This window comes from Megalobrama amblycephala, linkage group LG9 (assembly GCF_018812025.1).
Source record: "Megalobrama amblycephala isolate DHTTF-2021 linkage group LG9, ASM1881202v1, whole genome shotgun sequence".
NCBI classification, from domain to species: Eukaryota; Metazoa; Chordata; class Actinopteri; order Cypriniformes; family Xenocyprididae; genus Megalobrama; species Megalobrama amblycephala.
Genome location: NC_063052.1, coordinates 13,933,001 through 13,945,149, shown reverse-complemented (window position 1 = coordinate 13,945,149; position 12,149 = coordinate 13,933,001). Strand labels below are relative to the sequence as shown.

The following is a 12,149-nucleotide window of genomic DNA, read 5'->3' as shown; positions in this document are numbered from 1 at the left end:
TTTACTGATCAATGAAACTGTTCGTAAAGGAAAAAGGTGACGTGTCAATTTACATCTTGAATAAAAGAGGTTCAGAGTCAGAGACAAAGAGTCCTTAATAGACCGTATTACTAAAGCAGGACAGTGCTAAACAGCAGGCTTGTGCTGCCAACGAAACCTCCACTGAACGCTGGATGAAAGACGTTACCTATGTCTTGCCCTGTCAGAGTTTCTTAGGCCGCCTGTCCTTCGGCTATTTGATTACATTCTTTCGCTTTCCCTTCTCTAAGGCAGCTAAACTGAAACAATGTGATTCAATGCAAGGCCATTAGTTCGTCGCTGAGGAGGACTCTGAGAGGCAATTTGCTGTGAAGGCTGCTTTAGCTGATAGGAACTGATGCGCTCACCAGATTAGACATCCAGGGGCACTTTTTACTGCGCAGTCATCTCACTTCCATGGGCTCTTAATGCAGCATACATTAGAGGCATGCACCTGCCTGCACTGCTGTCTGAGGTAACGGGTCTGTGGATACTGTAGATGCTTCCTCCACTGAGCACCATGCAGCGTTTGTTTAAGAAAGAAGTGCATGGACAATGATACAAAAAGAGCATGCAGTGTATGAGGTGAGAGAGGGGTGAAGTTTCCGACCATAAGTTTCAGACTGTATTTTTATGATACAGTTACATCTAAAAAAAAAAGGGTGTTTTGACTCCCTTTCGCCCAGGTCTGATTTTAAGATTTTGATAAGCTTTTTCACTAAAATTTGTAATGGAAGGAATTTAATTGGTACTAATTGAATTGGTCTTTCCAATTATGGTCTCAGATTTTTGGACCCCACTGGATTGTCATGGGTACATATACATTACCATTGAAACATTTGGGTCAGTAAGACTTTTTTATGTTTTTGAAAGAGTCTCTTATGCTCATCAAGGCTGCATTTATTTGATCAAAAATACAGTAAAATTGTGAAATATTATTACAATTTAAAATAACTGTTTTCTATATTAATATATTTAAAATTTAATTTATTCCTCTGATGCAAAGCTGAATTTTCAGCATCATTACTCCAGTCTTCAGTGTCACGTGATCCTTCAGAAATCATTCTAATATGATGATTAGTGTAACTTCTGGTCGGGCAAAGGAAGAAGAGAAGGAGAAGTGGATCTGAAAACAGTTGTTTAACTTTATTTATAAACAAAATTACTGTTTTGCTTGCTTAAAATAAACCCAAAGTATGTTGGAAAATTAACATTTATTATTATGTTTAATAAATGAACATGTATTAATATGTTTAATAAATGAACATTTATTAATAAGTTTAATGAATAATAAACAATAAAAATTTATTAAATTGCTTATTAATAAATGTTCACCTTTCGATTATTATTATTGTTGCTTCTAGTAATTATATGTCTGATGTTTTAATTTCCAACCTATTTTGGGTTCATTTTAAGCCAGCCATATAGTCATTTTTAAACAATAGTTTGGGTTAAATAAAACTACCCAGCACGTTGGGCAAACTTTTAACCCAACCACTGGGTTTGTCCATTTTTCAACCCAACTTGGGTTGTTTTTAACCCAGCATTTTTTAGATTGTAGCATAAAACAGTCCTGTGTAGGACTTAAATACACAGGAGAAAATTAACCGAACAAGAAACAGGTGCACAAAGCAATCCGTAACCATGACAACAAATGAGGAAATGTGCTGCATTCACATAATGTCATAATAACACATGACATTCTACTGTCTTAAGCTGTTCACGTCCTCGGACTGGGAATTATGCGTTTCTAAGGCGACACCAAATAAATCTGCAGTGGCCACATGCTACAAGTATGAACACTATGAATATTCCCAGTTTACATGCTATAGTTACGAGTTCTACAAGGACGTGAACACTTTTTTCAAGTTGGAATCTCATAATTACGACATGCCGTGAACGCACCTATGAACACAGGGAACTGAAATGAACACGTGACAAATATGGAAGGGAAACTAACAGACAGAAACAGACTCTGACATTTCTTATTCTAATTGTTGAAAACAGTTGTGCTGCTTTTGTGGAAATCTGGGTTATTTAAAGAACAGAAAGTTAAAAAGAACGGCATTCATTTGAAATAGAATCTTTTTGTAACATTATAAATGGCTTCGCTGTCTTTTTTTATCTATTTAAATGTATCCTTGCTGAATAAAAGTATTAATTTCTTTCGTACTGACCCCAAACTCTTAAACGGTAGTGTGTGCAAGTGCTTAGAAGTTTCAGTCACTAGGAACCAAGATGCAGATGTTAATTAATCTTTGACATGTTAGCTGATAAGCCCAGTATACAAGCTGATAGACGAGTGAAATCCTTTATGGTTGTGTAGTTTCATTTGCATCTATTGAATGTAAGTGAAAGGTCTGTTTAAGTAAGTACTTTACTCCCTCTGCCCTGTAGCGCTCTGTGGGGGTGATGTTCGAGGACCGGGAGGCACCATCCTTTCCCCTGGATACCCTGAGGTCTATCCCAGCTCCCTTAACTGCACCTGGACTGTGGAGGTCAGCCATGGCAAAGGTAAAACAGCAACTGATATGTCTTGCCTACAGTTTGTCCCCGACTTATTGAAACTTATATAAACATTCATTTTGATATGCTAGATACCGCAGTATGAACTGATAATAGGGTGAAAAGCAAGCTCCACGAGTCCATCACATAGTCTAGCTAAAGTCAGCAGTAGGTACAAACCGTCATGAATACAGATTTAGGTTCTCGTCCATGCCCTACTCTCAAATATCATTATTCAGCCTTTGAGTTCAGAATAATGAAAGTTCCTCTGAATTTTAATTTCCCATGGCTGCTAATGCATATCAATTTTGAAGGCCATTATGTTTAGTGGACAGATCAGTTGGAACTAAAAATACACTTTTCTCTTTCTGACATAAAGGCAAAAAAAGGGTCAGTATCCAAATTTTCTTTGTTCTACAGTACTTGACCTCAGTCAAGGGCTGTTGCTTAAATTCACAGGACTTGAGAAAAAAGTTCTCCCTTCTCATGATGAGTAGGCTATACCCTTAGTGGGACCCACAAGTCCCCTTTGCCTCGTATAATGAAGTTGACCCTAAATGCTTGATCATTCCTTTTATTCTTTTCTCTTTTTTTGTCCTTTTCACTTCCTACTCCAAGCTCTACTGGACAGTCAGACGTTGACCAGAAACTTGAACTATGCTTCATTTGTGCATTGGTTTTGTTTCCCCAATAGGCGTTCAGTTCACCTTTAACACCTTCCACCTGGAGGATCATCATGACTATCTTCTCATCACTGAGAATGGGAGTTTTGTTCAGCCACTCGCCCGCCTCACGGGTGCAGAACTGCCCTTGCCCATCAATGCGGGTCTCTATGGCAACTTCAAGGCCCAGCTCCGCTTCATATCTGACTTCTCTATCTCCTATGAAGGTTTCAACATCACATTTTCAGGTGAGGGCATCCTGGAGAACAGGGACAGTAGTTGAGTCCTAGATACAGGTTGTGCATCAAGCAGTGTTATTTCAGTTTTATTATTATTTTGAATTAGCTTTTATTTTTATATTGTTAGTTTTCATGTTATTAATTATTATTATTATTATTATTATTATTATTATTATATTATTATTATTTTATTTTTGGTTTAGTTTTAGTTAAATGTGCTTTTGTCATTTAATATATATATACAGTATGTGTGTGTGTGTGTGTATATGTGTATGTATGTGTGTATATGTGTGTGTGTTTATGCTGTTTAGGTTATTTTTATTTCAGTTTTAGCTTTTATTTCTAAAAAATAAAAGCTTTTTCATTTTAACACTTTAGGTTAGTTTATTGTCAAGGGAACATTTCTAATTTTCATTTAGTTTAAGATTTTTCAACTAATATTAAAATTTTATTTTATTTCAGCTTTATTTCAGTGAACAGAAATGTTTTAATAGTCATAGTTTTAGTTAATAACAATAACCCTGATGTCAAGTATTTTATTTATTTTTGCCTGAATAAGCAAAAATTATTTTTCTAATATCTTCTCATATTTTGTCAGAATATTTATGTCACAATATTTTGTAAAACTCTTAAGGATTCATGCTGAAACAGCAGGTGATTGAAATGGCCTATTGGTGAATTTAATAAAAAAAAAACAAATGAAATTAAAATCAATAAAAAATAAAATATATGAAAATTAAAAAATATATAAAAATAAATTTATTTTAAAAAATAGAGCTATAATTAAAATATAATCAAGAAAAGGAAAAGAAGATCAATTGAACATGTTCATTATGTTTATTCCGAATACACATTACTTGAAAATTATGTGTAATTTCAAGTTCTGTTTTCTCTCAGAATACAATTTGGAGCCGTGTGAGGATCCAGGAGTGCCACATTTTGGGCGGCGTAATGGTTACAGCTTTGGTATCGGAGATACTCTCACCTTCTCTTGCAATATGGGCTACCGCCTGGAGGGAGCGCCAGAAATCATTTGCCTGGGAGGGGGTCGGCGCATGTGGAGCGCACCTCTGCCAAGGTGTGTTGGTACGTTGTCAGCTGTTTTCATTCATTTAAAATTTTATTCTCTTAATTCACTACCAAATGGCATGCCACACGGACATATTGCTGATTCTAAAGAAAGATTATGCTGACGTTTTCACTTTGACTGTCGGCCCGATGACAGAAATGATGAACTTGCTTTTATGGAGGATAAATCAGAGGGGTTCAAACAATGAGTGCTTTAAAGGAACGGTTCACCTAAAAATGATAAATCTGTTGTTATATCGATTCAAACTTGTATGTTCTGCCTGTGCATATGTAAATGAACAATTCTAACTATTCAAACTGTGAACACACAAGTGTGTTCTATGACAAAGATTGTTTCAGTCACTCAGAATGTATTTTCAATAATGTTAAAACGGTGTAATATTTATTCATTTGATAATGTGCTTATGCATTTTGTGCAGTGCGCTTGCAGAGAGACTCCGCCCACACGCTCTTCTGATTGGCTGTGATTTTTGATTGATTTTGTCACGTCTTGTAGTCACGTCGCATCTGGTCAGGTCACGGTGTGAGGCGGTCACAGTTTTTGAAGAGTCATACAGATTGACATGAAGCTGAGTAAGTGATAACATGATTTTTCATCAGTTTACTCCAGTATAACCACGGTCACTTTCTTTGGTTGGTTCGAAGTCGAGCCTGATTATGATAGAGTAATTGGTTCCTGCTGTTTCCCTGGAAACACACAGAGTCATCGTGTTGCCGTGCAGAGGGGTCATGTTTCCATTTTGGTTCCCAGAGCTAATAAACTCCAGTACAGAAGCGGATTTCCACGCCAAACTTCCTTCACAGTCGCTTTCGCAATTCAGCTTGGCTGGCTATACTGCCGAGAGCATTTGGAGTGATTTAGTAGCACTATTGTCATGTTTCAGTGTTTCTTGATTGTATCTCTCAGTGTATCTTGCTCACCGTTGTCAGTAAGTGACTCCTCGGCAATAAAGCATTCATCAGACGTAGACGGAGTGGGCTGAAGCGGCATCAATTGGAAGTTAGCCATGCATGTCACAAGACAGGGGCATAAACAAAATAGCAATTATAATAATGGAGAACTTTTGGAGGTTTGCTAGTGTCGCTGCACTTTTCTCTGGTCATGAGGGGTCACCGGCCATTTTTCACATTAATTGAAAAAAATAATAACTGCATTTATCATGGCTGTTTGTGTTCAGATTTATTTATTTATATTTTTCTACTCTCAACCAGGAGGTTGTGTCCCCACAATATTCTCTTTAGGTGTTGCATTGTCCAGTGCCAGACAAACAAATCAGTTCTGGAAATCCAGGATCACATCCGAACAAGGTTAGATCCAGTGGTGGATTTAAGTATGGGCGACATTGGCCAGCTGTCCACACACACACACACACACACACACAAAAAAAAAAACAATGTGACGTGCTCATTTGCACATCACAATGTCATGTCGGTTAGGACTGTCACAATATCATATTTTCACTTACATGATTAAACAGTAGTGGCCAAAAGAATTCACTATAACAATGTTATCGCAATTATTATGAAACTTTGTTTCCCTGTGGTGAAAATCAAGTTTTTAATGTTGTTTATATGTCTATGTGGTGCTTTTTAATATGCTTTAAGACAAACCATGTGCAAATTCATAAGTCAACACCATTGCTGAGTATTTACTCTTTAAAACTGCAGTGTACCAAAGACTCAGGTTTGTTCTCTACATAACAAATATGTTGTAACCAATCACGTCAACGCAGAGGGCGGGCTTTAGCACATCATTAACTACGCTGCGAAGCAGGGGAGTCTCAAGAGAAGCCAGGTTATCCTGGTATATTTTTCTGTTGAGATGAAAAATCTGGGTTCATTTAGCAATATAGCGGGTGAATTATGCATATGATGTACACCGATCAGGCATAACATTACAACTGATAGGTGAAGTGCATAACACTGATGATCTCTTCATCACGGCACCTGTTATGGGATATATTAGGCAGCAAGTGAACATTTTGTCCTCAAAGTTGATGTGTTAGAAGTAGGAAAAATGAGCAAGCGTAAGGATTTGAGCGAGTTTGACAAGGGCCAAATTGTGATGGCTAGACAACTGGGTCAGAGCATTTCCGAAACTGCAGCTCTTATGGGGTGTTCCCGGTCTGCAGTGGTCAGTATCTATCAAAAGTGCTCCAAGAAAGGAACAGTGGTGAACCAGGCGACAAGGGCGGCCAAGGCAAAGGCTGGCCCGTGTGGTCCGATCCAACAGGCGAGCTACTGTAGCTCAAATTGCTTAAGAAGTTAACACTCTGAGGTCTGAAAACGCGCCGGCGCGTTTTGCAGGTTTTTTTTCACATTGCAGCAAAACAGACTTAAAATACTCCGTCATTTTTTGTCATAGAGACATAAGTAATATATCAATTGAAACTATAGAATATCTTCTTTTATTTGTATACACTCAGAGTAAAAACACAATGTTGTGCTTTTTGTAAAATAAAGAAAACTAACATGATGCGTGATTTCTCCTCTCCCTCTGAACGAAGTCCAATCTGATAGTTCTCAGAAAATGAACTGTAACTTAGTGAATACTAATCACAGAAAAGTTAAACTTATGTCTAAAAACATTAAGATGTCAGGTTTTAAATCATTTAAGTCAAATCGAAAACAAACCTTCTGTGTTTATGTAATCTGTATGAAAAGAGAGCCATGTCAGAAGTCCGTGATTCAGCTCATTATCTGCTAATGGCCATGCGGCCATTATTGACATAAGCATATGAGAATCCAATATTTCTCCAAATGTGCATGCTTTTAAACTAAAAGCCTATATTCAGACTCTTTGCATCACAGAAATACATTATATTTTAAAGTATAATATAAAACCATTACTTTATATTGTAATAATATTTTTCTGTATGTTTCATATATCATGATGAGCTTGAGACATCACAGAAGGTTTTTTTCACAGCCTACCTGACTGAAATGCCTCATTAATATGCAAGTCATTTCAGCTCATTACTATCCAATTCTTTTGTCTTCTCAGGTGAGAATGGCCCATTTTTCAGTGGTGATTCACGCCTCCATGCATACTGTGTTTCTTGGCAAAAAGTGTCTTACAAAAACTAAATCAATATATTGTTTTATATGAAGGAGTAGACAGCATAATTTTTACATAATTTTGAAGCAAAAACTCTAGTCTACAACCTCCAATACCCAAAAGTCTTGTGAACACAGATTTAATATACTTATTTTGGCCTTATTTCAGTGACTTAAGTTTTTTGTTTTTTCAGTAACCACGCATAAACATTATTCCTTCAAAAACACAAACATGTACATACATGTTCCTCACATATTATTGTAGCCTAGTTTGTGCTGAATACAGTGTAATGACACTTTTGTCATTTATATGTTTATGAACAACTGAAAAAAGCACAAATGTCAGAGCATGTCAAAACTTCTCCAGGCCCCAAATCAGCCTCAGACTCCAGAGGGTTAATGCTGGTTCTGATAGAAAGGTGTCAGAATACACAGTGCATCACAGTTTGTTGTGTATGGAGCTGCATAGCTGCCCATGCCCATGCTGACCCCTGTCCACCGCCGAAAACAAAAACAGTGGACACATGAGCTTCAGAACTGGACCACGGAGCAATGGAAGAAGGTTGCCTGGTCTGATGAATCAAGTTTTCTTTTACATCACGAGGATGGCCGGGTGCGTGTGCATCGCTTACCTGGGGAACACATGGCACCAGGATGCATTATAGGAAGAAGGCAAGCCGGCGGAGGCAGTGTGATGCTTTGGGCAATGTTCTGCTGGGAAACCTTGGGTCCTGACATCCATGTGGATGTTACTTTGACACGTACCACATATCTAAGCGCTGTTGCAGACCATGTACACCCTTTCACGGAAACTTTATTCCCTGGTGGCTGTGGCCTCTTTCAGCAGGATAATGCGCCCTGACACAAAGCAAAAATGGTCCAGGAACGGTTTGAGGTGTTCAAATTCCCCAGATCTCAATCCAGTCGAGCATCTGTGGGATGTGTTAAAATGATTTACTACAGGGGGACTTTAAACTCTTCTGATTTTTGAGTGATATTGTCACTTCTCGTAGTCGTGTCATGTCTGGTGTGGACAGACAGCTTGTCGCTGGAATCCTATTGCATCGCGTCTGGCCAGGACATGGTGTCAGAAGTATAGGATGCGGAGGGTTCGCCCAGGGTGCCATACAAGCTAGAACCGCCACTGGTTACTGCTTCTTGAGATTGCAAGCAGTGACTGTAACACCTGGAGGATCTGAGGGGGTTTTTAGTTTTGGATTAAAACCCATACCTTCCACTTGAGGGGAGGTAGACAAAGGCAATGTATTAATCAAAAACACTTGACAGTAACACAGGCCTCAGCTTTCCCTCCCATCCATCACAACTATCGATTTTACATTGCAAAAGAAAAAAAATAAATGTTCTTTTTTTAAAAAATAAAGACAAATGGGCCTTCTAGGCAACAATTAGGGACAGGGCTTAGAATAAGCAAGTGTGTTAGACATGACATAGACATAAAACTCCCTCTGTCCAACTATCTGTTTGGCCCGACGAGGAGAGTGTTCAGAAAACCCATTCATTCATTTTTGCAATTGCATTTATTGAGGCTGGTCGGCACAGAAATTACACGTTTCAGCTTTAAACTTTTAAAGTTCTTCCAATTAGTTTTTCAACAGTAATCTCACAGATCTGTTCAAGGAGAAACACATTGAAGCCAACGCGGAACCACCGAGAGTGAGCCAGCTATTTTCCTCCTTTCCTTCTTTAATCTATTCCTCAAGATGAATCTTTGCACTGGTAAAGTCTCCTGCAGCCTCTGATCTTTCTCTTATAGTGCTATTAATCATATGCGGGTGACGTTTATGAGTTGAGCCAAGCCTGTTCATGGGTTGCAATAAGAATTACATTATCTGATCACACATTATGCTTTTTCTCATTCAGAGACCACAGGGCATCTTCTCTGGCACATACTTACTGTTAAACGTGAAGTTAATTGTTTAACTTGAGCGTTAACACGTATTATGCGAGACAAGGTGCTGCTTTTGTATGGTTGAGATTATACTGTGATAAATCAGTATTACATCTCTATGTAAGCAGGCATTATGTTTGATATTTTTAGCACCTGGGAACTTTGCTAGTAAAGCATTAAAAGTTTTATAGTCAAGAATTGAATTAACATCAATTAATGCCTATTTATACCACGGTCAGAAGTGACGGGTGTGATGGTCAAGAATGTTTTTAAACATGAAGATATACGAGTATTTTTATATAAACTCAGAAGAATGGAAATCTGCTCACAAAGGCTGCATTTCAATTAAGGTCATAATGCACAGCGCTGTATAATGGACGCAGAGATGATCACACAAACAAACAGTCAACGCTGAAATCCTCCGAATGTTTTCTAATTTAGTTTAATTGATTTGTATAGAGCTTTTCACAATACAATTTGTTTCAAATAAGCTTTACTAAGAATGTTGCCTTGCACACATTCTTGCAACATAATGAGGAAAAACTCTTAAGTACATTAGGAAGAAACCTTGATGGGACCCAAGGGTTTTACAGGTTAACATGATCCCATCAGTCCCTGCTAGTAGATGTTATAACTGTTATAACACCATTTGGTACCAAACAAAACATTGACAGTGATTCAAAATTAGCTGTGTACTCTGAAATATATAGAACTATTAAAATTATGAAATTGACTTTTCTCCCCTGGATATTTTGGATATAAATGGATGTTTTTTTGCCAGTACAAGATGGTTGCTAGTCAAGGATGCAAGTAACCCAGTCATATGGTCTTAATTGTAATATTTACTACACTCTATATGGGTTCTATTTAGAACTCCAGGGTTCTAGATTGAATTTTAAAGAACACTTTATGCCAAAAAGATGTCTTAAATGATTGAATTATACTTTCATGTTTAACGGGTTATTTCAGATTTTCTAGTGATAAAGTACACTCTAAAAAATGTTTGGTTAAAAACAACCCAAGTTGGGTTGAAAATGGACAAACCCAGCAATTGGGTTGTTTTAACCAAGTGGTTGGGTTAAATGTTTGCCCAACCTGCTGGGTAGTTTTATTTAACCCAACTACTGATTAAAAATGACTATATGGCTGGCTTAAAATGAATCCAAAATAGGTGATAAATTAAAAATCAGACACATAATTACTAGAGGCAACAATAATAATCAAAAGGTGTACATTTATTAATAAGCAAATTAATAAATGTTTATTGTTTATTATTCATTATCTTATTAATAAATGCTCATTTATTAAATATATTAATAAATGTTAATTTCCAGCATATTTTGGGTTCATTTTAAGCAAGCAATACAGTAATTTTTATACAACAGTTGAGTTAAATAAAACTACCCAGCAGGTTGGGCAAACATTTAACCCAACCGCTGGGTTAAAACAATCCAATTGCTGGGTTTGTCCATTTTCCAACCCAACTTGGGTTGTTTTTAACCCAGCATTTTTTAGAGTGTATGTTTATGAACTGTTCAATTCATTACAAAATGTTTCAAATAAAAAATTAAAACAAAATGAATTAAAACTAAATCCATGAAATGATCCCATGATGGAAACCCCAAAAAAGAATTTATAGCACCCAATAGAACACTTTAAACTTCTATATAGAACCTTTTCTTCTAAGAGTCTAATTTATTGTTTCAAAATACTACACTGTAAACCTTAACACTCAAAATAATGAATTGGTTTGAGTTGGGCAAACTCCAATTAAACAAATTAGTTCAGTCAAATTAACTTTTATGAGTATTTAGAACTTTCTTTTTCTTTTGAGTTCACGAAACTGACACATTTTAAGTTATGCTAATTGTTTCATTGTTTTAAGTTTTATGAACTTGTTTCTTTTAATTTAGAAACTATTTCTATTTCCCAGCATACTTTGCCATGACACTCAAAAGGGAGAATAAATGCTAAAATGAAGTGTTATATAATGTTAATAAATATATAATGTTATAAGGTTAATGTTAAGATGGGGATTTAGTAGTGTTTAATCCTTTGCTATCCCAATTTAAAAGAGTTTCTGTTAGGATTATTTGGTTACCATCAAGGAGCACATTGTATAAAATTGAAATCTGCCAGTTCTGCTTACTTAAATTTTGAATGTCTTAACTTAAAAAACAATATATGTAACTAATGACCTCAAATGTTTTGAGTTTTGCCAATTCGGGTTTACAGTGCATGAAGATTATAATGACTTATTAATATTATTAATCTACCAGGGCTGAACAGATGCTGTGCACATTCTTTGTTTCCATGAACACCAATGAACTCGCATTGCAAAAAAAACGTTCAGAGTAGCTCAAACCAAACACACTGTTTACCTCATAAAAATGATACTCTAGAATGTGTCAGAATGCTGATTTGCATGCTGGTACATATTTATCATAGCCAAAGGCACAGATTGATAAATCATGTTCCGAGGGGAGTTGCGGCCCAGTCACATGACTCTCAGTATATGATGACATGCTTTATGAATGTATAATTGTCATATCAATTATTCATGCGAAACCATCCCTCATATCATTCGCAATTCATAATGTATTCTAAACTTTAATTGCAGCTGTGAAAAACGGTTCAATATGTTGATCCCGTCGATCTAGCTGGCAAAAC

The 12,149-nt window shown here is 36.6% G+C and overlaps 1 protein-coding gene across 1 annotated transcript in view; it reads left to right on the top strand.

Moving 5' to 3' along the window:
* csmd3b (CUB and Sushi multiple domains 3b) overlaps positions 1-12,149 on the top strand; it is a 521,564-nt gene that overhangs the window by 315,028 nt on the left and 194,387 nt on the right. Inside the window, 3 exon segments of the mRNA XM_048201776.1 lie at positions 2,416-2,532; positions 3,218-3,433; positions 4,322-4,510. Of these exon segments, the coding sequence (XP_048057733.1) occupies positions 2,416-2,532; positions 3,218-3,433; positions 4,322-4,510 (522 nt within the window).